The 26,021-nt window shown below is 56.7% G+C and overlaps 2 protein-coding genes across 2 annotated transcripts; one reads left to right on the top strand and one right to left on the bottom strand.

Moving 5' to 3' along the window:
• Positions 1-2,024: 2,024 nt before the first annotated feature.
• TGME49_239410 (hypothetical protein) lies at positions 2,025-16,120 on the top strand. The gene is made up of 9 exons (XM_018780552.1): positions 2,025-2,376; positions 2,944-5,221; positions 5,685-5,797; positions 6,181-6,595; positions 7,067-7,146; positions 7,480-7,611; positions 8,250-8,333; positions 9,023-9,287; positions 9,692-16,120. Exons 2-9 carry the CDS (start codon positions 4,295-4,297, stop codon positions 15,197-15,199), a joined length of 7,524 nt encoding a protein of 2,507 aa, XP_018637664.1. The 5' UTR covers positions 2,025-2,376; positions 2,944-4,294; the 3' UTR covers positions 15,200-16,120.
• A 307-nt stretch (positions 16,121-16,427) lies between these two features.
• TGME49_239400 (hypothetical protein) lies at positions 16,428-25,967 on the bottom strand. The gene is made up of 6 exons (XM_002366539.2): positions 23,103-25,967; positions 22,372-22,481; positions 21,286-22,087; positions 19,675-20,836; positions 19,106-19,149; positions 16,428-18,284 (listed from the first exon to the last, which is right to left on the bottom strand). Exons 1-6 carry the CDS (start codon positions 24,471-24,473, stop codon positions 17,976-17,978), a joined length of 3,798 nt encoding a protein of 1,265 aa, XP_002366580.1. The 5' UTR covers positions 24,474-25,967; the 3' UTR covers positions 16,428-17,975.
• Between the last annotated feature and the right edge of the window lie 54 nt (positions 25,968-26,021).

Genomic DNA, 26,021 nt, shown 5'->3' with positions numbered 1-26,021 from the left:
ACAAACATTTGTGAATCAGGTAGTCTAGCAAAGCCCAGACCAACGCAATAGACGCAGGAATGTCCCTATGTTTTTCCTCAAGGGGGATCCCTGTATGAGGGAGGGGCCTTGCAAACGCTATTTATGCTGGAGCTTGTGGTGTGACGCGGCTGACGGCGTAGATAGCCGCATCAGAATATTCGAAATTCAGAGGCAGCGAGCACTGCGTCATATCTTTTTGAAACTGTAGACGCATGAAAATCCATTCCGTCGGGCGCGTGCTGCGCCATCCAGATCTAGCTGACTCATCAGTACTCCGCCATGAAAACCAAGCAGGCATTACTGGTGGTTTGCCTTTCCAGCGTCGTTGTATCATTCTAGAACAGAGACCACAGTCTGACCTCTCTGTTCGGTGAAAAGCCATTATATGAGATAGAGTCTCGGCGGAGACGGCGAGAATGCAAAGGCCGGCTACAGAGAATATCTCCTTTAGTGGAAAAGGTAGCCCAGTGATTTAAGCGTACACGTTATCGACATATGCCTGAGTAAGTTCCAGTCCTCCGGATTAATTTTATCACCCCATTTGATGCCTATTCGTGGTTTCCGAAACACTCCGGTGTGTTTAAGAGAAACAAATGTACAATGAAATTCTATTCGTTCGAAGCTGCTTCTACAAGGCATCACTCTCCAGCTGCTTCTGCGGTTCGTGATATACGAATGTACGTGGCTTGAGTAATCGAAGCTCACCGCGTTTTCGGTTTAGTAAATCTTTTATGAGCCCTCGTACTTTTGCTTGCCGTTTCAGTCTCATTGTTAGGACAGGGGCTGCCACGAAGCGAATGAGCAGACCGGCGGGCTCACGCTTTGACGGGAAATGAGGGCGCGATGTAAGTCAAAAAGCGAACCAGAAAAGTTTTGTTTTCCTTCATGATGACCACACCTCTGTCGGCCTCATGGCTGGCAGAATGACGACAGAAATGTGTTTAGTGTCAGATGTCAGTCGACCTACCGGTTCTACACAGTCCCCTTTTCCATCCCCCTGTCCGTTTCGCATGGTAGCAGATCTACATAACCACTTTCTAAGGAATGAGCCTGGTTTCAAAAGACGAACGAGCCCCCAATGGTAAGAAAAACTACTCTGGTCTCAACGAGTTTTACTAAAACAGTACCGGTCTGGAGGTCAGGAGACATGAGTGCTCTTCTTTCCACATGCTGCTGAGGTGTTGCTCAGAACACTCAATGCGTGATATGGTGAAGAGGATCACTTTCGCTTCTTACCCGTCTGTTCCAAAACCAATGCTAAATGTTTCTACGTTAGCACGTCTCATTCAATGTGCTGTTCGTGCAGCGTCGTGCGGCAGAGACTCCGGCCCATTGCCTCGATTCAGATGACTACGATTTCATGCAAGGAGCATACCTAACAGACACACAGATATCCCTGGACGGAAGTGGAACGACTCAGCACGTGAATGGACGGGGACTTGTTAGAAAGGGGCGACTGAGAACATGGGTGTGGTCTTTTGTTTCGTCGTCACCCCAGCGGCTTTTTTGTTGCTTTAGAAAGTCCAGAAACATTCCGTTTTCCGCTCCTCACAGTCTCCACACAATACAATAGACTGAGAGCCACCGGCTGTATACAAGAATGCGCGACCGCGCTTCTGACAAAACCCCCCCCCTTTTTCCCGTTTTCGTCGAGGAACTTTTGTGACTTGCTTTTCGGCGAGACCCAACTGCTATTGCGCGCGCTTGTTCTTTTCCTCTCAAACGGAAGGGGGGTTGTTTCAAACCGGCTTTTGCATCCTCTTCTTCCAGGAACTAGCAGCGTGATATACGCCTTCAGACCGAAGGAAATCTACTCTTAGAATTGTAGTCCCCCCTTGGAGCGTTCGGGAGTTTCCTTTCTCGCAGGTTCCCTTCTGTGTGCCGAGAGGAGACACGGCACGAGTAAAGTGCTTGGGGTGGCGCTTGCCGGGGGGGATCGAAAAACACGCACGCGCGCGACGCAGCGGATCCTTTTGCTGCTGTTTTTCGACTGTTCCGTTTTCCTTTTTCGCTCACTCGTGACCATATCCCTGCTTTTTGTGTGTCATCTATGCTTGGGTGAACTTCCTAATTTTTCCTACGGTCTTACTGATTCTTTCGTCTCTGCGAATCACGACTGTTCGTTTGTTGCCGGACATCGGCTTTTCCCCTCATTTGCCTGCCCGTCCCTCCACATATTTTCCACCCCTTCAAGTCTCCAACTGCCGATATAAATTGCTCAAGCAGAAACCTGATACAATTCGTCAAATAAGTGGTCACCGTCTTCGCAAGCCTCCACTTTTCCGTCCCCCCATCTCCGTCGGCTGCCGTGTTCGGATCAGATGGTGGTGCCTTCGGACGAGCACCCCGGAGAAGGTAAAGGATACCGTCACGTCGCGCTTTCCTCAAATTGCAGCTGACTATAAACTCGTGGAAAAGCCCCTCCTTCGAATAGGCTCTCCGGTGTCTACAACTGAGAAACTGCGTCGAAAGGCAGAAGCCGCGCCTTCCACAGAACGGGGCTTGCGGCGTACATACAGCACGCATGCAGTCGACTTCGTGGCTGCTCACTGTCCTCACGTTGTCGCAGGCAGCCTTCCCGGTAATAGACAGGAAGTTACAGTTTCTCACACGACATTAATTCTATCTGCCGTGTCGCGTGTGTTCTATGCGTCCGCCCGCAAAGCTTTTTGCAGCCACGAACGTACCAACCGACTCGTTACCGCGGCGTAGTGGGCTGTGCCGTCGCGCAGTCTGAATAACGGACGCGGTCTAGACACATGGCAGGCCTTTATGTTTCCTGTTGCTGTCGTTCCCTAAGCCTCTGAGTCGTTTCTTCTCGAGCCGTGGAGGGTGGCAGTTCCACTTCAACCTCACCCTTTGAAGTTTCGCGTCATTCGCCTTCGATGTTTTGCCCCGTTCTGTTGTGTGTTCTGCTCGCAGCGCGTGTGTTTGTTTCACATGTTGCTGGAGCGCGTGAGAAGGCGTTTTGAATTCAACACGAAAACGTATACTCGACGATGGGTGACAACAACATGCTTCGCACTTCGAGGGCCAGCAGCGGGTCGGCGATTCGCCTCGCTTTGAGTTGTCCTCTCTTACCGCGGGCTGGCGTATGCGCAGTCCGGGTCTGAGGCTCTCGTGTTTCCGATAAGCTTAGTTTTTTTTTTCGGGGCGTCCGTGTTTGCCACGAACGGGGCAGGGGAAATTGGCTGCGAGATGGCATGGGAGAGACTCAGTTTTTCTGTGCAAGCTTTGCTTCAGACGCGTCAACTGCACGCAGTTCAACACAGAACGCCCCCCTCTCTACGTCAACAGAATGGCAAGAAATCACCAGGCTGGTGTTGCTGTAAAGGAAGCCTTATCTTGTCTCTGTTCACTTGTCTTGTCTTCTGTCTCTCCTTGCTCATCTAAGGTCCTCTCCTACTGCGCACTCCCTCCGTGTCGCTCCCTATGCGGGATTTCGTTTTCCCTCTTGACAGTCTGTGCGTTTTCTCAGTCAACGAACGGTTTTCTTGGCTCGTCTGCTTGTCCCTTTTCCAGAGCTCGTCGCAGTTGCGGGGAGACGTTCATCATCCTCGTTTCTCTGTGGCTCTTGTTCGCGTTTTTTTCCTCGCGCAGTCGCCCCTTTCCAGTCTCCTCCCAGGCCAGAGGCTTGCTGTCTCTCGGTCCCGCTGGCGACCTGACGCCTCTCCCTCGACTTCTCACACTCGGCTGTCCCCTTGCTGAGCGTTTGTCTTCCATGTGATATCGTTTCTCAGGTGCTTGCTTTGCGACTCTGGCGTCCAGTTGCACGCTCGAAAGTTCTCGACTTTGGCTGCGATTCGATCTTGTGTGTCAATTTTTTCCGATCCCTCTGCTCGCCTAGCCTCGCTCCCTTCCGAGGACTCAGCGCCTCCTTCGAATCGTTTTCCCGCGTCTCTGTCAAGTGCCCTTCATTCTCAAACTTTAGGGGTTCTGACCTCGTTTTCCGTCCCCGCTAGATTTCTCCTGGAACCGCCTCCGGACTTTTTCCCCGGCACACACAGAGCTGTTTGCCGCCCCTCGCCGCTCGCACGCGCCCCTGCGCCCCTGCGCTGGTCGCCTCGCGAGACCAGTCTTCGCGTCTTCCCGGCTTTGAAACTCCGGCCGCTGTCTCCACCTTGAGTTCGCAAGGCCGCGTCTCGCATCTCTTCTCGCAGCTTCCAGGAGTCTCCACACCCGCCCTTTCGTCTCGGTTCTGTCCGTCCTCTTCCACTCAGAAGCATCTACAGCGACTGTGGCCTAGCTCCTGTTACGCGGGTGTCTCGGGAGCATGCGAGCGACGCGCAAGGGGCGAGGCGCCCGAGAAGACCCGAGCCGCCACCTTGGCAACTCGCCCTCGTCTCCGAGTTTGGTCTCGCCGACTGCGGCGAACGAAGATGGATCTGGCAAGGCATGTTCGGGCGCCAAGAAGAAGGTTGCCCCGGCTGCCCCGGCTGCCTCGGCTGCCCCGGCTGCCTCGGCTGGCGCAGTCCCGAAGGGCCGGCGGGGCAGCGCCGAGGAGGCCGGATCCCCTGGAGGGCCTCGCGACGGGGACAGCAAGTGCGAGAGCAAGGGCGGGGGAGCGAAGAGTGGTGCAAAGAGAAGCAGCAGCATGAGTGCTCGCGAAGAGGCCGTAGGGTCTGCTTCTTCGTCGCGGAGATCTGCGAGCGGGGAGAGGCGCGGCGGCGCGAGGAAAGGCGCGAAAACGGAGGAGAAGAGACCCGAGAAGAAGAAGGAGGAGGTCCGGAGCCAGCCGACGGGCGGCAAGGGCGAGAAGGGTGCACAGCGAGAAGAGGAGAACCGGGGGGACGACAAGGCCGCCAAGGACCGGAAGAAGAAGAAAGGCCCGAATGAGACGGGCAGCCGCAAGAGAGCCAGCTCCACCTCCGACGTCTCCGCGATGAAGAGTGAAGAAGATGCCCATCGCACGACTTCTGAGGACGAAAGCTCGCCGAAGAAAGCGCGCCCGGGTCGTGGGAGTGTCGCGACACCTGCGAGTCAGCGAACGGAGTCGAAGCGATCTCGAGGAAGGGAGGAACCTGCAGAGACTGCCTCGCGACCTGCGAGCAGCAACGTCGCCTGGGGAGCCGCTGGCTCATCGCGGGGCACACCCGTCGGCGTAGAAGAAGAACGCGAAGAAGCGGAAACTTGTCCACTCTGTTTAGAAGACATGGACGAAACAGATCGCGGCCTCTTCCCGTGTGAATGCGGCTACCAGGTACACTGCACACATGTGGAGGTGACGGGAGCCGAACTCGGGGGGCCAGGGAACAAGAGGCACGGGAGGGAGAAAGGGGGCTGACGCAGTTCCAGACGCGAATGCAGGAGGAACGCAAGCGACAGGTCAACGACTAGTCACGGCGGGATGTCACGAAGGTTTCTTGGGCGAGAGGTTTTGACAGGAGAACTCCCCAGGAGAAACAAGAAATCAAAGACTCAGCGGTAACTGTACCTTTACCTATGTGTGTCTCTCTGTGCGTGCATGCGCATCTGCGTGCATGCGCATCTGCGTGTATCTGTATATATCTATGATCACATGGATGCAGTGCTACATAAAGGTCTGTTGATGGATTTGGAGAGACGTCCTTCGTCTGTTTTTCTCGAGGAAGACATGTCGTTTGAAGCTGCGGAGGGCGCGCGCGGTGAATCGTTGCCGTTTTCTGTCGCTGCTTGCTTCGCAGCTGTGTCTCTGGTGTCTCCACCACATTCGGGAGAGACTGGGGAACAAGTGCCCCGCGTGTCGCCGGGAGTACGACGAGAAAAAGTTCAAATTCAATGAGGAGCGCGTCAGCGAGTAAGCCCAGAGAAATGCGAACTCAGTGAAGATTCAAGAGACAGACAAGAGGAAATGTTTAACGCGTAAACGGAGCCTGTGCTGCCGTGTGGAATCGCTCGCCGTAGCGCCAGCACTGTCGAAAACCACCGTGCTTTTAGGTGGAGCCGAAGCCGCTGTAAAGGGAGGCGAAACGGGGTCTGAAGAAACGCTGAAGATCCCGAGAAAGTCGCTAACCTCGCAGAGCGGCTTCCTCATGTTTTTTGGACGTAGAGGAGGCCCAAGTCACTCCCAGAGAAAAGCGATTCCACGTTTTGCGGAAAATCGAGCCGTTGAGATCTCTCGGAACTGCGAACACACATGAAGTGACGTTCTCTCTTCTTCCCCTCCTTTTTCTTCTTCAGAGGAAAGCGGTTGGCGGCGCGTCAGCGAGGTCGCGATAAGCAGGCCTCACATCAGGCGCAGAACCTGCCTTTGTTGCCGTCTTCGTTTTCTTCTTTGCCTCCTCACGCATCACACAGCGCTGCGACGCAGGCGAGTCGCACAGGCGCGTCGGGGAGCTCTTCGACTTCTGCATGGGCGTCCCCAGGCCATGCCTCTCTGGCGTCGCCTTCGACGTCGAGCCAAGCTTCTCACGCCGCGGCGACGGGCTCGGGGACTGGGGGCGCAGGCGCCTCCGGCGCCAAGGCCGCCTCCAGCAACGCTGAGCGCCCAGGCGTCGGAAGCCCCGCGGCCGCTGCGGCTCTGAAAGATGTGCGCGTCATTCAACGCAGTCTGGTCTATGTCATCGGCATTCCATCCAGTATCGCGAAGAAAGAGGTAAGAGACGGAAGAGGAGAGCGCATGGAGGGGGCGAGAGAAAACAGGGAGAGAGCAAGACAGAAGGAGAGAGCAAGACAGAAGGAGAGAGCAAGACAGAAGGAGAGAGAAGACGGAGGAAGAGAGGAAAGGGCAGGAGGAGGAAAGACGCGCGAGTCACGAATTGGTCTCGGAGCGGAAAGAGAACGAAGGTTCACGAACACAGCAGCGAAATTTCCGTGTCTGCATTGCTTGCTGAGAGACCGGGGTGGCGCGTAGGATGTCGGGTGGATGGTGCAGAGAAGAAGCGAAGCTGTGAGAAAGATGAAACGTAGCATGCAGAACGAAATGGAGAAGGAAAGGAAAGAACGGGACTGGGGCCTTGAGAATTACGCACGAACCAAAGAGGCCTGGCGAGGTTTCTGATTTTGTCGATGTTTGCATGCAAGTCAGTGTGCCGGTTGTTGCTCGGCTGTCTCTTGTATGGATCAGATTTTGAAACGCACAGAGTTCTTCGGACAGTACGGCAAGGTCCTCCACATCGTCATCAACAAAGCGCAAGGCTACAACAGGTGAGAGGCCTCTTCATGGTTCTCTCTTCTTCCCCCACATTGTTTTTTCCTCAGTCCTCTCTCTTCTCTTCGGCCTGTCTTTCCGTGAATTCCTTCGGATTTTCGTTCACTCCAGAGGACTCGAGGAGACACTTGGGTTTGGAGGGTCGTGCGTCTCAGCTTCTGTGCTGTCTTGTCAGATTGCAGTTTGTGGCTTTTATGGTCGTGTCTCATGTTCCCTTTCCGATTCTGCGGCGTCGCTCTCTGCAGCTTCCATTCCTGTGTATCCTGTTTCGTCGGGGGGGGGCTGTCTCTGTCTCATACTTCTTGTTCTCCGTTCTCGTTGTTTTTCAGCGCCTGGGGTGGACCTTCTTACGCCGTGTACGTGACGTACTCCACAGTCCCCGAAGCCATCGCGGCGATTCAGTCCATCGATGGGGCTGTCTACGAGGGGAGAACTCTCAAGGCGTCCTTTGGAACAACCAAGTACGCGCATTTACCGCCTTTATATCTTGCTTGAGGGATTGGCGTTTTGCTCCCAGGAGTTGATGGAAAAGGTTGTCAAGCCTGCTGCTTCGTGCTTTTTTGTTTCGCACCGATCTCTGTGAAGACTTGAATATGGAAATAGAGATTCATCCATCTTTCTCTGCCCATCTATCGAGCTTGCTCTCTTCCTCCGTATTTCGCTCACAAGAGCTCTGTCTGTCTAGCCAGCTGTCGCTCTTGACCTGTATATATGTATATCTATCTGCCTATCTACTCTCTATATACCTGTGTCTGCCTATCTGTATGTATCTGTTTGTATCCATCTATTCTTATCTATATCTCTCTGTATCTCTCTATGTGTCTATTTAAAGCATCTATCCAGCGATTGTATCCATGTCTCTATATTTACCTCGCCTCTATCTACATCCATAAATCAATTTGTAAATGCAAATGGATATGCCGTCACGTTTGCCGTCTTGGCACATGAGATGAAGTTCGTTTTTTTGTAGACAGTTTGTTCTTCCAGGTCGTTATCTCGACTTCTTCATTTCTTTGCCGACGTCTATGGTTTCGTTTTGATTGTTCGTTCGCCTCGAATTTCTTTCTCGAATTTCTTTCTCGAATTTCTTTCTCCTCAGGTATTGCTCGTATTTCCTCAAGGGGATAAAATGTCAAAATCCTGACTGCTTCTATCTCCACTACTTGGGCAGCGACAAAGACAGGTGCGCAGAAGACAACCTGACGCGAGGGCCTTTACTGCGAACTGCGTCTTTTCAGCCTGTCTGTCTCCTCGTTTCTCGACAGAACGTCGTGGGAAGTACCACGGAGTCTTTAAACAACACTGCTGTTTTTAGAAAACATCCACGTTTCAAACGAAGCTTCCGACAGCGAGCCTCCTCCGCGTGCGGTGGCTTTGGCTGTTTGCTCCGGAACCCTCAAGCTTCCCGGCTAGAATTCGCATCTGTTTCTGTCTTCCGTGAATGGAATCTTCTAGGCGTTGAAATCATAATCGAGCGCTTCGGATTCATTGTTTACCCTGACTCCTTTATGACGCCTGGGATCTTGAACAAAGCAACTTGACTCACCTTCAGAAACGAACGCCGAAACCATCTCTTCGACTCGAGAGCAGAGAATCGACTCCAGCTGTCCTCCCTCTTTGCATGCTGCTGCTTTCTTTTTTCCGTGGCGACGACCAGTTCAGACCTCGCTTCCCGTTCTGTCCATCACTGAAACCGAAGCTGGTTGGCGAGTCTAATTGTGGCCAAGGAGCTGGTGTCGAACTTTAATTCATCACCACGCCTCCCCTGTGGTGCGCACCCGGACGATTGCTTTCACGAGGTTCTGTACCTGCTTGACTCCTGTGTGTACGTTTGACGCAGTTGTGTGTTCCCTTGATGCGTGCGTTTTTCAGTTTCACGAAGGAAGCGATGATAAGCGCCAAGCACCAGTTTCTCGACTTAACGTTGCCGACAGAAGAAACGAAAAAGGGATCGGGGGCTTCTGGATCTGGGCCTCTCGCCTCGCGTTCAGCCTCGCCGCCGGCCTTCGGCTTCCCTTCCGTCTCGCCCACGGACGCGGCGGTCGGGGACCGGGGCGCCGTCAAGCCCTTTGGCCTTCTGTCTCCCGGCTCGGGCCCCGACGAGAAGAAGCATGTTTTTGGAGACAAGGCGAGCAAGGTACGACAGTACGACGGCGCTGAATGGACGAGAAGAACAGGCCCTCCGACCTCGCTCCGGTGTCCTGACGACTTTCATTTTTCTTCCTCCGACTTCTGTCTGCGTTGACGAAACGCGCCTTAGATCTTTTCTTAGTCTCTGGGGACCTACTGTGTCGTGTCTGCTCTTTCGCTGACACCCACTCATGTATTCGTGTGTTGCTTTGACAGGTTTAGTTCCCTCTTTTTAAGAACCCAACAGTAATTAAGCAAGATAAATGCCACAGAATATATACACCACCTGTGGGGATCCCTTGTGGGCTCTTCTGAATTCCGTCTTTGCGGCTGGTGGATTGGCGTCAAGGTGGCTTCTGTCCGTTCTTCTCGAAGCTGATATCCGTCTCTCTCGTTTTTTTTTGTCTTCAGGAGAGCCCACGGTCTGGAGAGGGCCTTTTTCCGGCTGAAGGATCTGGGGCGCAGCCTGAGGGTACACCGCCTTCTTCGTGTAAACGGCGCCTCAGCGTGCGGGGCGAGAAAGCCGGAAACGCGCGGTCGGGCTCCGTCACGGGCGCGGGCCCAGAGTCCGAAGCGGCGGCCGAGGCGGCGACGACGCTTGCAAAGGGACGAGCGCAAGGCGCGATTCTGGGGGACCCGAAGGCCCGCAAAGAGACCCCGGTGGCCCCAGCGGCGCGCGCCGCGGAGAAGACGGGGACCAGCTGGGCGTCGGTCGCCGCTGGTGTGTTGAAGCTATCGTCTTTCGCAGCGAAGGCCGGCGCCGCGCCGGCGAATGCAAGTGGGCCAACTGCTCCCGCGAAGGGACGGAGTTCGGCGGCTGCGGCGCCGGGCGAGGCCCGACCCGAGGACGAGGAGAAGAAGGCGGAGAAGGCCGATGGCGCACCGAAGCGGCCTGCCGGAGGCGGCGGCAAGAAGGAGGAGAAAGCAGCCAAGGAAGAGGCTGAGAGTCGGAAGACCCTACAGGCGCCGGAGAAGAAGGACGAGACCCCGGCACCGGAGAAGGGGCAGGAGGCGAGAGAGAAGACAGAGCCCGAGGAAGCGGACGCGCGGAAGAAGCCCAACGGAGAGGACAGCAAGAAAGGTCTCTTGTCTCCTCCGGGGAAGGCTCCGACCGGCGACGAGTCCGCGGACGCCCGCCCTGATGTGAAGGCGACGCGGGCGCACGACAGAGGGCGAAGGCGATCTACGCAGTCCGTCTCTGAGGCGCCTGGAGGCGACGCAGGGCCGGAAGAGGAGAACTCGAACGCGACCCCAGAGGTGACAGCGGCCGCAGATGGCGCCCGAGACGTCGGTCGCCGCGCGTCGACTGGCACGGCAGCGAGCGGCAGGCAGGAGGAGAAGAGCCAGTGGGGCGAGGGGCCTTTTCTCGGCGCTTCTTTCTCGGACGCCGACGCACAGGCCCCCGGGGGCGCCGGAGCGGGCGAGGCAGGGCCGCTGCTGCGGAGCGGCGAGGTGCCGAAACGCGAAGGCGCAGCGCGAGGCAAGGGAGCGCGCGAAGGCGCCAGTGGGTGTGCGGGTCCTGGACAGGTCGCCTCCGTCTTTCAGGCGTCTTCGCACTTCCCCTCGCTGGCTGTCGCCTCGTACTCCGGAACGCGACCCCCCGCCACGGCTTCGGGCATCCCTACCCCGCCGCCTTTGCATGCGTCGCATGCATCAGGGTCGCTCCCGTTGCCGCCGTACCACCACGGGCTTTCGGAAGGGTCCTTCCCGGGGCGTTCTGGCAACATGGCGCTGCCGTCGAGAGCGGCGGGTCCGCTGGGGCCTGGGGCGCGACCGCCTTCGGGCCCCAGCCGCGGGCCTCAGTCGGGGACCCACGCATCGGGGTCTGTGGCGAACAGTGCATGCACGAGTCCCGCGATCCACAACTGCTTCCCTTCTTCGCCGTACCAGGTTTTCAACTACGGCGGGCCTTTGCCCCCTAGCGCCGCGCTTCCTTCCTCTTTTTCCGTGGGCTCGGGCGCGGGGCCTGGCGGCGCGGCCTCGGGGACCTCCTCCTTCTCCGCGTTCTCTCCGGGGATTGTCGGGGCGCGACCCCTCGCCCACATGTCTTCCTTCGTGTCGGCGGTCGCGGCTCAGCAGCCTCCCCTGCTCCCGCTGCCGCCGTCGGCCTATCCTCAGGGCGCAGGGCGAGACCTGGGGTCCTCGTGGTCGCCAGTGCTGTTCTTTTCTTCTTTGACCAACAAAGGCGCGAGCCCGGAGACAGAGGCCGCGCCGAGTGCCTCCAACGCCGCGCATGCCGGGACATGCGGGGCTGGCGCGTCGAGCGCCGCTCCCGCCGGTGGAGGCGCCGGGACGGAGACAGCTGGGGCGCAGCCGGCAGACACGGGGCCTGGAGAAGGGCGTGGGGGCGCAAGCCTCTCCGGAGACGGGGCCTTGGACTTCGGCGCAGGAAAGGGCAGCACGGCGGGGGACCGAGGCGAGATGGAAAGTGGAAAGACTGCGACAGGGGTGAAGGCGGCTGTCGGCGCGGCTTCCTTGCCGTTCACGGCCTTTCCACCACTGTCGTTCGCCGCCTCGTCTGGAATGGACTCGAAGGCGGCGACGAAGGCGCGAGGAGACACTACCGCTGCGGGCCCTGCCTCGGCTGGCGCCTGTGCGTCCGGCGAGCCATCGGACCACAGAGAGAAGGCGGCAGCAGAGCAGGGCGGAGAGGGCGAGGCGGCGCGCAGAGAGAGAGAAGACGAAGAGGAGTTCTTTGACGTCCCCGGGCTCGACGACATCTTGGGGCAAATGATGCCGGGCGTCGCTTCAGGAGACAGTCTCAGCGCGGGGGAAGCGTCGCAGGCGGAGGCCTCTTTCTTCCGACCTTTCTCGTCCTTCGCGCTTCGGGGGGACGCAAACCCGTCTCACTCGCGAATGGCCAAGTCCGGGGATTCCGACCGCAAGCGCGAAGATCGCGGCTCAGATGGCGCGCCGTTCGCGACGGCCCGCTCGCAGTCCCCGGTGCCTCGTTCTTCTCTCTGTTCCCTTCTCCAGGAGCACCGCGACGAAGCGCGGCGAAATAGCCAGTTGAACGCCTTCTTTCCGGCTGCGTTCTCTTCGTCGGTCTTCCCTGCTGGGGCGAAGGACCAGCTGCCGACCTGTGCGAACCTTGGGGACCACACCCATGGGCGCCAGGGGTCGCTCGCGGGTCGCGTGCCCCGCGAAGGCCCCACAGACCCCGCGCGCTTCGACTCGTTTCTGGGGCTCTACGGGCGTGGAGATGCAGGGCGAGACGCCCGCCGCGAGGACGCGAGCGACAGAGACGGGGGCTTCACATCTTCGTCGCCGTTCTTCGCGAGCCTGCTGGCGAAGAGGGCGAATGGAGCCGCGTTTGAGGAGCAGGGCGAGAAGGCCTTGTTCGCGCCGGCGCTGCGAGCCGCGGGGTCCGGAGACCCAGACCCGTCCGCGGTGCGCGACTCGAAGCCTGCGGGTTTCGGGGACTTGGCGAATCTTTCCCTCGGAGAACGGCGCGCCGCGCCCTTCGCGGAGCCTCTGAAAGGACGAGACCTGTCGAGCGGCGCCAAGCTTTCCGGAGCAGAGAGGGAGAGAGAATGTGCAGGGCTCGAAAACCAGACAGTCCCGGAGGAAGGCAGACCTCCCATTCTTTTTCCACGAGGGCGAAAAGAGGAGAAGGCCTTAACAGCGACCGCGTTTGGAGAGGGCGAGTCAGGCGCGCGGGGCGCTGACCTTAGAGGCCCCTCTGCTTCGAGCTCGGGCTCCTCGGGATCTCTCTTTTCTCCAGATCCGAGCAAGAACGAAGGGTCTGTTTTCCGACCATTCAGCGCGTCCTTGGTCGCGGGGCCGCGCACCGGAGGCTCCTCGTTCCTGTCTTCTCTGAACAGAGGCGAGACGCGAGGAGAGTCCCTGGCGTCCTCGCTTTCTTTTCTGTCGCGCGTCTCTCAGCGCGAAAGGTACACCTACGTCCCGACTGCGACGCCGTTTGCGCGCGGGAGCTACGCGCCCGACGGGGACTCTGAGATGACGTTCGGACCCGGCGTTGGCGTGTCTCCACCGTTGGGGGACTCGGGGGCCTCGGTACCCCTGCATGGTTCGCATATTGGCCGAGAAAGAGACACACGGGGCATGGGTGAGAGGCTGAGGGAGGACGAGGGGAGCGCTTTCGCTGCGCTCGGCCACCACGACCCGAAACGCCGCGCACCCCAGGACGACCGAGAAGCCGACGGGCGCCTTCCGAGGCCGGGACAGGCCCCCGGTGCCTCAGGTGGAGGGTACAGCGGACACCAGCTGCTTTTGCACCTCCAGCAGCAGCACGCAAAGATTTTGCAGGCGCGGCGGTCGGCTGCTGGTCTGGGCCAGGAGTCTCTCGAGGCTGTTGGGGTCTCGAGGCCCGTCGAGAGGCGGAGAGAGGATGAGCGAGAAGAGGGGGCGCGGGGCCTGCACAAGGCGCAGCCGTCGTCGTTCTTCCCCAAGCTCAGCGAACAATGGGCGGGTCGCGGGGAAGGCGACGGCGCAAGGGCGCATGCAACGTGTTTGGACAGACGCGAGGAGACCCTTCCAGTGCTCGGAGAAAGGCCTCAGAGAGGCCCCACGGAGACAAGCTCGGACACGCGGCGGGCGACTGCGGGCCGAGAAGGGACAGGTTTTGTGGCGCAGTTGGGGGGCGAGGGTTCGGAGGCGAACCCACGGCTGGTGCCTGGCGCCGGGGCGGCGTCCAATCCGAGGGCGAAGGCAAACAACGTGGAGAACAACAGCGCCCTCGCCTTTCTCCTGTCGCTTCTGCCGAACGCAAATGTGAGCATCGTGGGGCCAGACGGCTCTTCCTCTTCCACCTTCTCTGCGAGAAGTCGAAACAGCTCTCTCGCGACTTCCGCTGTCCCGTCGGCTCCCCAACGCAGCCCTCCGTTCGCCTCGCTCTCCTCGGTTGAAGCTCGAGAGGCCCACGAGGGAGAGAAACCTTCGAGTGGGGCCTCAAGCGTGGCTTCAAGCGGGGCTTCTGTCGGCCTTTCGGCGCCTGGGGCGGGAGTCCTTGGAGCGGACCCTGGGGCGTTGGGGGGGTCTCGTCGCGTTAGCGAAGGGGGTGTCGAGCGGACTGAGATGGAGGGTTTGAAGGACGAGAAAGAGAGGACTAAGGAGGAAAGTGCGAATGCGTCCTTACCCCTGTCGCCCTCCGCCTTTCCGCCTTTGTCCACGAGCCAAGCCTGTCATAAACGAGCAAGTGTGGGGAATCTCGGAAGCGCAGCCAGTGGGGTGCGAATGGGGGCTGTGGCGACGAAGGCAGGAGAGTCGTCGACTTCGGGACCGGTGCGGGCCTCAGGAGACTCCGCTGCTTTGCGTAGACCTGCGTCAGGAGGTGGCTCGTACCCTTCCTCGCTCGGTGCGGGGAAGCGTCCTGGTCTGCTGCCAGCGGGGCGCAGCCAAGCGTCGGGCGCTGCGGAGAAGCCGTCGGTTTTCTCTGCATTCTCCTCCTTTTCTTCAGGCTCCTCCTTCTCTTCGTCCTTCTCCATGCCTTCCGCCTTCTCGCCCTTCGGCGCCGGCCCCTCGCCCCACACCTTCGGTGCGCGGGACGAGGCTTCGAAAGGAGAAAAAAAGGGAGACAAGGGCCGCGAGAAGGCCCTGTCTGCGACGCACTCGGCGGAGGAAGAGAAGGAGAAAGGGGACAAGGGCGCGGGCGAACGGCCTGGAAGCCGAAGGTCGTCGGGCCTCGGCGTTCCCGACCGCGAGAAGAAGAGAGAGAAAGCCAGAGGCGAGGAGCGACAAGAGGGCGAGCAGAGGGAGCGAGAGAGCGAAGGAGGAGATACGGCGGAGGGGAAGAAAGACGCGAAGGAAGAGGAGGAGAAACGACGAGAAAACAGTCCAGGAAGTCATCGAAAGAAAAAGGAAGACCGACGCTTCTCGGAAGGAAGCAAAAATGGAGCCTTGGCGCACACCAACCGGTCAGGCCCGAAGGATGGGCGACAGAGGGCGAGGCATCGGTAACTGCCGCCCGTGGGCAGAAGACAAAGGAGGCGAGATCGTCAAGACAGGAGAGAGACGCTGTGGTGGAGGAGAGAGGAAGAGACGAAATACGAGAGAAACGAAAAGACCGAAGCTAACAAGTGCGAAAAAAGAGAGTGGAAAACGAAAACGAGGGGGACAGTGCGTGGAGATGAAGAAAGCGTTAATCGGCAGAGACCAGTTCGCGTCGAAATTGAGGTTCTTGTGTAGATGCCCGGACAACCTGATTTTCATGTTTTTGCTGTGGAGTTGTGCTCGAGTTTTTTCTGTGTTTCGCCACTTTCCGCAAACCGTCTTGACCTGTTTCTCACATGAATCGCGCGTTTGTCGAGTTTCTCAAATCTGACTCTTCCTGTTCTGTCTTTTGTCCCTCGGTTTTCTCCCGTTTTTCTCGTTTGTCTCTCTTCCCCCTGTCGTTTCTTTTCCTTTTTTTCCTCTTTCCTCTTTTCTGTTTGCCACTCAGGGAGACTTGCTCGAACGGCTGCATTTGTGGCGGCGTCTCTGTCTGCCTCTCTTCTCGTCTCCTTTCTTTGTGCGGGCAAATGCGCCTCAGATCTGTGATTCGTGAGTCTTTCGGTCTCTGGTTCGTCTGCAGGTTTCTGTCACGTATACTCTGTATCCTCTTCCTCTTTATCTCTCTGTCGTCTTTTGCTCCTCGAGTTTTCGTTTCGGTGTTTCATTCTTTGTTTCCTGTCCGTGTGCCTCGCTGCGCTCTCATGTTCGCTTTTGCTGTGCCGTGGTTCCCCCCTTTCATCGCCGGAGACGCGACCCCTCCGAGTAGCCTCTAAATCGGTTAACTTACGGTCGTCACACTGCGACAACGCGTTCGTACTTTGGAGTCCCGGTGACGACGCAGAGTCCCTCTCTCAAGGACGCCTTTCACCTCCCCAGCTGCACTCTCGCGAGCTGTCTCCTTTTCATCTCCTTGCTTTCTTTATTCAACACGCTATATATATACATATATTTATATATATATCGCCGCTCCGCGTTCCTGTGAAAACTACATAATATACTATGTATATAGACGCATGTAGAGAGACCTATCTGCATGCTTGTGTCTACAGAGAGGCACTGCATGTGTGTACGTGTGGAAGAGAGAGACTATATGCGTAGGCGGGTATAGATACTATATGATGGGTTTAAACAGTGCAGGTTTGTACGGAATAGAATTATAGAGATATTATATATATCTATATATATTGAAGGCAGACGTTGATACACGCGCTTCTAGAAAGATGCATGTAAAATGGACCACGTATCGCTGCCGTTGTGGCTCGGTCACTACATGCAGGCATTGGATGATCCACGAACCTGCAATCAATAAATATACGGTTTGAGATTATGTTCAGATTTATTTCTGTAAACTTGACACGGGCTGGATAGCCAACGAGTGCTACTCCAATTTTCAGTTTGTCTGTAAGTAGCAGTTGTGTGCCTGTCTGTGTGTGCCTGTGGGGATCTTTCTCCGTGTCTCTCCTTTCATCGCTTCTGTTTTCTTTTTTCGACCCTCATGCAACACGATTTCTCTTCGTTCTCTCGTTTCTTCACTTCTACATCTCTTTCGTATCTCTGTTTCCTCGCCTTTCGGTTCTTTCCACCTTTCTATAGCCGTCTCCTGTCTCTCATTTATCTTCTGTGTTCTCGAGGATCTCTGAGGGACAGAAGGCGCCAGTTGCGTTCATGTCGGGAGCCGCCTGCAGACTCCGGACTCGGGCCGGACACACAGTCACTTGAGTTGAAAATGAAACAGGCATTTTCTCACTGCATGCATGTCGGAGAGAGCCCACAAGGTCGCTGTGCGACACAAAAAGCGCGAGAGCGAGGAGAGTCTCTGTCCCGCTCCTCACGCTGTCAAGGCCTCGCGCCGACGAAACATGTTCCTCGAAACGGACGACGCTAACCCCCCAAAGCACACACAAGAAGACAAACGCGCAACACTCCAAAACAACCACATTTTGATACTCATACACACACATAAACATTAACAGGCACATGCACCTATATGTACTTGCGTATATATATAGATATATTTATGTATATATATATATATATATATACATATATGTATATATATACGTATCCACAGATGTACATAAAAACATATGTACGCATATGTATCGATACTGTCGGGGTAAAACTCCATTGAAAGACGGTAGCGTTGTGCGTTTCACTGGGTGGCACAGCACTTGAGAGGCGCAAACGCGTCGTCTCTTCTCGAGAGAAACTGCCTTTCGATGTGTGTCGATTTCTCGTTTGCAAAGAGTCTTTTCCACGGAAGACAACCGTTCAGCTGTGGCCGCGTTGGAACCGTTAGCCGACGAAGTTGCCTGCGACTTTGCATGCTTTCCAGAGAGGTCTGGAAGCTTGCGTTTTCCACTGGATAAATAGGGAAGCAAGGTATTGGCCTTCAAGAAAGAACCTCCGCCTTTCTCTACTCCTTCTTGCCTTCCTCATGCCCCCAGGGGGGCCCCGTTCCTTGTGACTTTCCTCTCGTGTTTCCTTCCAACTTGAACTCCGTTCTAAGGCGAAATTCAGACTCTCTTCTTCTCAAGAACAGTCTCGATCGCTTCCGCCTGAGCAGGCACCGTCCCGATATGTTTCTCAGGAGCAAAAAGGCAACACACAGCAGGAGGTCTTCCTCTGCTTGTGCTCTTCCACACCCGCCCCCTGTCTCCTCCCGCACTGTCTCTCCTGCACTGTCTCTCCCGCCTTGTCATCTTGTTTTCCCCAGGCGCGTCTCTTTGCCTGCATTTGCTTCTCAGTGCCGCGCGCCTGCTTCGCTCGCCTCTTTGTGCGGTTCCGCTGCTTCTTTCTCACACATTTTCTCCCAAGACGCAAGAGCAGACACACCGTTTCCTCCGCCCCCAGACTCTGCGCCATGCAGACGCCCCTGGCCGCTCGCGTCTCGCCAAAGGCCCTCGCCTCGCGGCGGCTCGGGCACTCGGCGAGCAAATCCCGGAAAAGCCGCAATCGAAAGAGACTCCTCTGCAGAGGACACCGACGAAGGCCTCTTCAAATTCTGCAAATAACGCTCTGCGACACTTCCAAAACGCGCATACACTGCCACCTGAACACAACACACCCGCGAAAAAAAAATACAGACTACCTCAGCTCATCGAGACCCGATTTACACAAGCCAAGACACGAGACCTGAAAGCGTCTGACGGCCTCCCCGGGTCTCTGCATGCGTGAATTAAGCGATGTCATACATATACATATACATATACATATACATATATATATATACATATATATATATATATATATAATTAATAAACCTATATCTGCATATATAAGCATGTGCTCTCAAGTTCACGGATGTATGACTGCCTGCGCACAGGCGATGCTCGTTCCCTGCCTCTGATTTCAGTCGGCCCGGCACACGACAACTTCTTCACTTCTGCATCGTCCCCACAGTGTATCTCCAGCAGTTAGAAGTCGGTTGACGAATGACATCTCTACAGTGCAAACGTCCCCGAGACGCTTTCTCACACTGCCACTGAACTGATCATACTCGCATCTCAGAAGTCCCCGTGGGCTCCACCGAGAATGGCACAGCAGAACAATCGGAAGCTGGGGGACGCCACAAACGAAACCAGCAACGAGAATACCAAGGCACATATGAGCTTATACACGTACATCTGGTGCGAACATGTGTACCTATATATATATATATATATATATATGTATGTATATATATATATATATATATATATGCATCATTTATATATGTTGATGGGTATGTAGTGAAGGCCGTTGCTTTTAAGTGTGAGTCAACAAGCGCGACAAGTGAGCAACCAAGGGGAACCAGATCGTTGTCTTCTTTCAGCTGAGAGGTATGAGCCCCAGAAGAGGAAAGAGGCCCTAAGGCACACGGCGCATGCATACTCCGTCGTCGTAGTCTGGTGAGACAGATCCAAATCGCTCGTGACCTGGAAAAACAAGTCAAACAAAAAACAGACAAACAAATCAACACACATTGAATCGACTCAACCACATAAGATCTCACACACAGATGTTCACGTCTACGTTTGTATATTGTACATGTCTGTCTATGTATACGACTCAATACATCTACGAACACCAAACAAAATATATGTACACAGAGATGCATACAAGTCCACATAAATATCTCTATATACAGACCGCCACACAAGTGAATTTCACGATATATATATATATATATATATATATATAAACGTAGTCTGTCTGCACATATGCGGATTGAGTTTGTGTTGCTGAAGGAGACAGAGTGACACAGCACTCCTTTCGACAGAGTCTATGCGAGCAACAACTCCCAGTCCTTCAGACGCGCCTCTGAACCGACCCTGAGGACTTCTGGACTCCAAAACAGCAAAGACACGAATCGCCACAGCCCGTCGAGCGACTCTTTATATATATACGCATTTCTCAGAGCATTAGTGCATCATTCTCCTCCGCCTTTCTCCTGAGCTCACCTCGGTGTCGCGGCGACGGAATGCTCGAGCTGGACCGTCTGCTGACCTGCCTGCTGGCGCCTCTGTCCCATTTTTTCGCGAGTTCTTTGACGCGTGTGGTGCCCTGCCGAGGGCTCTCTGTCTCTTCGGGTTCTTGCGCTTCGCTGGCGACTCGTCCGGAACAGTCCCCCTGCTCCCTTACGCCTTGGTGGCTGCCTTCGCTCGACACTCGCCTAACCAAGGAGGCAGCCAAGTTTCTCCTCGCCCCTTCGCTCTGAGCGGCGAAGAGTCGCGCCGACGGAGGCGGAGACGGCGGCACACTCTTTCTCGCCTTTGGCACTCGAGTCCTCTCTCCCCTCGCCTCCCGCCCCTCTGGCGTCTTCTCCGCGTCCGCGGCCCTCGCCTCCTCGGCCAAACGCTCCTGAGCGTCCTGCGAATTGCCTTTCGTCTCTCTGTGCAAGTCGCCTCGCGCGTCGTCCGACAGAGTTCTGGGGGCGCAGCCCAAATGTCGTAGGTCGAGGCCGGCGAGTGAGGCGCCACTCATTAGCAGCCATTCGGCCATGGCGTTGTCTTTCGGGGGCAGGGTGGGGTGGAGAGCGGCCTCGGGGAGTGACTCCGCATGAGGGAGGAAGGACGCGCCTCGAGCTCGACGCGGTCCCCCGGGCGCGGCGCGGTGGCGCGCGGCGCCCTCGAGAGCGGGACTCGCTCCGTCGCTCTGCACCTCGTCTTCCAAGGCGTAGATTTCGCAGGTTGCGCGTCGGCACTCGACAAACGCCGCTGTGTGGCTGAGACTTCTGTAAAGACCCCGTCGCCCAGACCGTGGCGTCCCAGAGACCGGCTCCCGCAGTCGGTCAGAAAGGTCTCCCTCGCTCTCCCTCGACTCCCCGCGATGCGACAGAGACGACAGGGAGGATCCCCGAGACGCGACGTCCCCATCTGCGGAGGCCCCGAGGCCCAGAGAGACCCTGCAGCTCCTGCGGTCTCCACTGGCGCGCGCTTCAGCCTCGGGCACTCTGGTGTGCGTTTCCTTGTCGCTGCCACCCCGGCGCGCCGCCGCGCGCGCATCCAAGAAAAAATACTCGACGATGTGAGGAAGCATACCCCGAGCAGACGCACACTCGGGCGTCATCAGACGCGAGTCCAGGAACGGAGGTTCCCACTCAGTGCTGCGACCGGACGAAGGCTGCAGGGAGGAAGGAAAGCAGCGAGGCAGACAAAAAACGTAGTCAAAGATGCAGGCTAGAGAGAAACCCAGGGAGAGACAGAGGAAAGTACAGACGGAGGAAAGAGAGGAAAACAGAGACGCAGGAGAACAGAAACTGGAGACACCGACGGAGGAGGACCGGAGGGAAAGCAGAGAGAGATGGCCTCAGAGGGAGAGAAAAGCAGGAAGAGAGAGCGAGAGAAATTGAAGAACCCAAGAGGAAAAAGGAAACAAAGACACCCGAAGATGGTGGGAAACCAGAGAAACGCCGGAGGAGAAGCGAAACTCGGGACCCGCGAAGGAACGCGATGCTCAACAGGGAAAACCATTTGAAGATGTCTGACAAAGAGAAACTACCACTCGCTAAAACCTGACTGGAGGCGCGGAGGAGACTCCATCCTAACTTGGTCTCTTCACTTTCTTCTCACCTCAAACAGATGCGTTGGGCAGAAGGTATCACTGCTTCTGCGTCGTTGGGACTCGGGACCGAAAAGAAGAGATCCTCCATGCGGACTCGTATTGACTCCGACAGAGACGCAGCGCCTCACAGGGACCTTCTGGCCAGCTGCGGAGGGCCGCGCGCCTTCTGCGTGGTCGACGCTCACGGCCGAGGTCTCCTCTGCTTTTCCATTCTCGATTTTCGCTTCTCTCAACTCCTGCCTCTGCAAAGGCGCCTTCTCCTCGCGAGTCTCCCAATCCGGACCAGCAACCGCACGAGACAGAGAGACCGCCAAATGAGAGCGCGCGCCAGGCTGTGGAGCCGGGGGCGGCACTGCGAGAGATGTGAAGCGAGGCGTCGCGGTGTTTTCAAAGCAGCAGGAGACGAGCGGCCTCCAGTACCCCACACCCCACGGCCTCGGTGTCTTCTCCGGCTGGTAGAACACTAAGCCAGCTGCACTGCCGAGACCGGAGACAGGCACCTGAGGCGACCGCTGGCGTCCCTCTGGAGCCCCAGACCCGACTGTCTCGGCGCGGGTGGGGAGACTGGGGGGCGCGGGAGACTCCCGCCGAGGGACAGGAGATGCAGGGCGACAAGCGGGGAGGCGCCCCGACGAAGAGAGACAGTTGAGGTGGCGCGGCGCATGAGCTCCAGAGAGATGCGGGGTGAATCGTGCGGGGCTTAGATGCTGCTGACGCGGAACGTTCTGCTTCGATGGCCGCGCTGTCGACGCCAGGATGAACTGACGGTTGTCGATTACCACGGTGTGCAGCGCCTCCTCAGGCAGATAACTGAAGAAAGGGAACACACAAAGAAACCCGCTTTACAAAGAAGCACAGGACGGCCCGACATGTTCTCGCGAGGAAGGAGAGACCTAACTGGAGACACAGGGAAGACAGGCAAGAAAGCTAGTCAACAAGGAGGAACGACACAGGAAGCGTCATAAAAGCAGAACAGAGACGGCACAGAAACTCTTGTCTCGGACTGCTAGATGTATACACAATTGCGCAAACGTGAGTGGACGCAAACTCTCGAAACCACTCGACGTTCCTCATCTCCCCCGGGGGGCGCTTACCGAAGGACGTAGGTGACCACGTACGAAGGTGCCTGGCGTTGCGCCCACATCTGCCTTGCAATGGCCGTCGTCGCGGATGTCGCGACTGGTGGAAGCGCAGAGTGCCATCCCTGTCAAAAAAAGCGACAACGCGCATGCGGTGTTCCGCCATCTCTTTATATACATATATAAACATACATATACATATATATATATATATATATTACGACCTATCTACCAGTCTACTGAGCGACGTGACTTCCTCTCGGTGCCTGTATTTGTGTATAGTTCCATCTACCCTTCGGCCTTTCTACGGCTGGATCTATCGTTCTATATTTGCATATAGTTCCATCTACCCTTCGGCCTTTCTACGGCTGGATCTATCGTTCTATCTTTGCATATAGTTCCATCTACCCTTCGGCCTTTCTACGGCTGGATCTATCGTTCTATCTTTGCATGCGTCACTCACTCTCTCTTTCTCTCTCTTTGGACGGGAACATGTACTGATGTGTACGGCGACAACGACGATCCAACAACCGGCTTTGAGAAACGGACTGAGTCTTTGTGACAGCTATTCGTACTCCCGCGTACAACCATTTCTCCACGGTGAATTTCGTTTTGACAGTTCTTCTTTCTGATCTGCCTCACCTGCATTTCAGCCTCTCTGCTACACCACTTTCCTCCACTTTCTCACCCCTGCTCTTCTTCTCATTTACAATCTCCTTTTCCTACTCTCTTTTTCTGAAACTCACTTGGCGCACCCACACCGCCACGCGCCCCGGGACGTTCGTAACCACATGTTCCTTGAGTTTGGCGGCGATGTCTTCCTCTTTTTCGACATGCAACCTCCTCGTTGTCTTGGGGTGCCCGCCTGTCCTCAACTCCACGACTGGTCCCTTCGCGTCTCCTCCGCATGCCTCACGACTCGCTTGCTGTCTCCTCCGCGACTCCTGGCAGACTCGAGAGCTTTCGCTCCCCACTGACGTCCCCAACCTCGGCCCTCCCGCACGTGGGGACGCGTCGTCTTCCCGGCGGTCCACCGCGGGACACGTGGTTGCCCGAATATAAGCCGAGGACGTCGCGAGTCCGGGCTGTGGCCTGGCGGGTCGCGAGGCAGCTTGGCGTCTTGTTCCGTCTCCGCTGACTGCGTTGGCGGCGGCGAGAGCAAGGCGCTGAGTCTGGGGTGTGGGGAGAACTTGGACCACGGCCGGAGCAGAGGGCAAGGTGCGTCGGCTCGAAACCGCGGCCTGAGCCGTTGCCCGCCCAGCTGGACTGACGACCTCGCGGCTTCGGGAGCTTCGGGTGGCGCCCACCCACGCACAGAAGGCGTTGCCATCGAGGCATCGCAAGGGAACTTGCTGAGCGGACAGGACTCGACGCTGGAAGACGACATGCGAGGAACGACTCGCAAGAGTTTCGTCAGCGCGCTGGAGCACCGGCTCTGCCGCCTCCTCGACAGAGGCCAGCGGAACTGTCTCCAGTGTCCTTGTTTGCAGCAGAGACGCCGAGAAAGAAGAAGGCGGAGACGGCTGTTCTCCGACGCCTCCTGCGGTCCGAAGCGCTTCCCCGTTCTCCCTCTGCCGGCCGACACGAAGGCTAGAGCCATGGGGAGTTGCCGCCACACACAGGAACTGTGCAGCCTCTCGAGAGGCCGACGCAGACGACGTGGTGAGACCGAAGGTGCCTCTGAGAGGCGGTGACATGTCTCCCCCCTTCAAGCTCGCAGAGCCAGACGGAACAGAGGCCGCTCCCCCTGCGTCCCGAACGGGCGTCTTCGCGACGGCGCCTCTCTCGTCTGCATGAAGAGCGGCGGGAGAAGAACCGCACTCCGTCGCCATCGTTGCCGACTCACTACTCACTGCCAGGCTCACAGGCGAAGGCGAGCCCCTGTGGAGATAAGACACTGGCGACAGTTTTCTCGCTCCGTCAGAGACGCCCGACAGACGCGGCGCAGTCAGGACTCCCTGCGACATAGGAGTAGACGTAGACGACGAAGAGGAAGAACAGGAAGAAGAAGAAGAGGGAGAAGAGGAGAACAAAGCTGGAGAACCGTATACGAAGGTGCTTGGAACGATGCCAACAGCATATGTTGGCGGGTCGCTCGGGGTGTTGACAATCGCCATGGTTGATTCTCGAAAGAAACGCAGATTGACGGACGACGGACGAGATAAGCGAGAGGAGTGTGAGGCTTCTATCCCACGACACAGAGAGGTTGGGACGTAGAAATCGAATTGCGGACGAGTTGAGGAGAGAGAGGCAAAGCGGGGAGACGAAGCGCGGAGCTGCGTGGGCTCGCGAAGCACCAGAATGGAGCAAATCAGAAAATTAAGAGATGCAGAGAGGATAGAGAACGGAGAAGGCGACAGAGGCGATTGTCGACACAGAGATACACGCGAGAGGAACGTGAGTGGGTTCGACAGAACCGTCTAACCGGTGAGGCCGCAAGTTTCCACCACTGACACTGTCTCCTGGATTTCTTCCGAAAGACGGACTGGAGCAAATCCAACAGAGGGGGCAGTCATCATCGAGTGAGGAGACGGCGAGGCAAGAACGCCCGCGACGTGCTCGAAGCGCTCGAAATCGCCTCGTGAAGTGGAGGAGCGCCGAAGAAATCCAGCGTTCCCTCTGGGAACAGCCGCCTCGATACGAAACCCTCAGTGGTTGCTTTGTCTGTGTGGTTGCTACCGAGGTGCGCCGCTGAACGGGGAAAAAGAGAAGCCTGACAAGCTTGGAAGGCCGCGCTCTACAAGACGAGCGCTGTGCACTTGGTCTTCGGTGCCTCCTTACGCCGATTAGAGCTGGCTGTGGATGAATTGCGAGAGAAGAGCTGCGAACCCAACCGGAATCGGAGGCACTTCTCCTCGGTCGCAAACAGCCACAGGTCTGGCATGAACAAGAACCTTGTCGCGGACTGCTTATCAGGCGAGCTCGTTCCTGCGATTCGGCGTGCAAGTCATCGCCTTCCCCGGTTATCCCAAGTGAAGCTCGGTAAAGAAATACAGGTGTTTTCGCCGAGGAAAAGCCCAAAAAACTGCGAGCAAAAAGCCGGGTCACTTTGACAGGGACGCGCGCCGAGAGCACTGGCTAAGCTGCGAAAAGCGGACAGGGCACCCGGCATTTGAGGCCGGGAGAACTTCCTCTCGCGCGCAACTGATTAAAACAAACGAAATTGGCTTCGCATTTGCCTCAAGTTCGTTTTCTCCATCGCTCTTTTTATACGAGAAGATGCCAGATCGACACTCGCATGGCAAGGGCCGCGCACCGGCCCTTGCTGACGGCTGTTTGCAAGGTGTGTGCCCGCGGAAACGGGAGTGTGCCGGCTTTTGCGCTTTCGTTGGCTCTCCGGTTCTGTGTTCCGTGACTGCTCCTTCTAATTTATCTCACACACAGGAAACGAAAGCCTTCCAGAAATTTCCTTCTCACCAGTTGAGGGAGTTGGGCGAACGAGCCTCACAGGGGAGAGGGCTCTGCGTTTCTGCGGCGGCACCCTTGACCTCTTTGAGGCAACGGGACCGCGAGGGAGAACTCGGCTTATATTCGGGGGTCGCCCGTTCAAAAGAGCAGGATACCACAAATCGACGGGAAAACAGACAAAAACACCACACAACCACAAGCCGGAATTCATGACGATAGATCGTAGCCCTGAAGTGTCTGATTATAGTTCCGTTTGG

This window comes from Toxoplasma gondii, chromosome VI (genome assembly GCF_000006565.2).
Source record: "Toxoplasma gondii ME49 chromosome VI, whole genome shotgun sequence".
Taxonomy (NCBI): Eukaryota; Apicomplexa; class Conoidasida; order Eucoccidiorida; family Sarcocystidae; genus Toxoplasma; species Toxoplasma gondii.
Note: the sequence above shows the minus strand (reverse complement) of the source record. Positions and strands in the feature narration are given on the sequence as shown.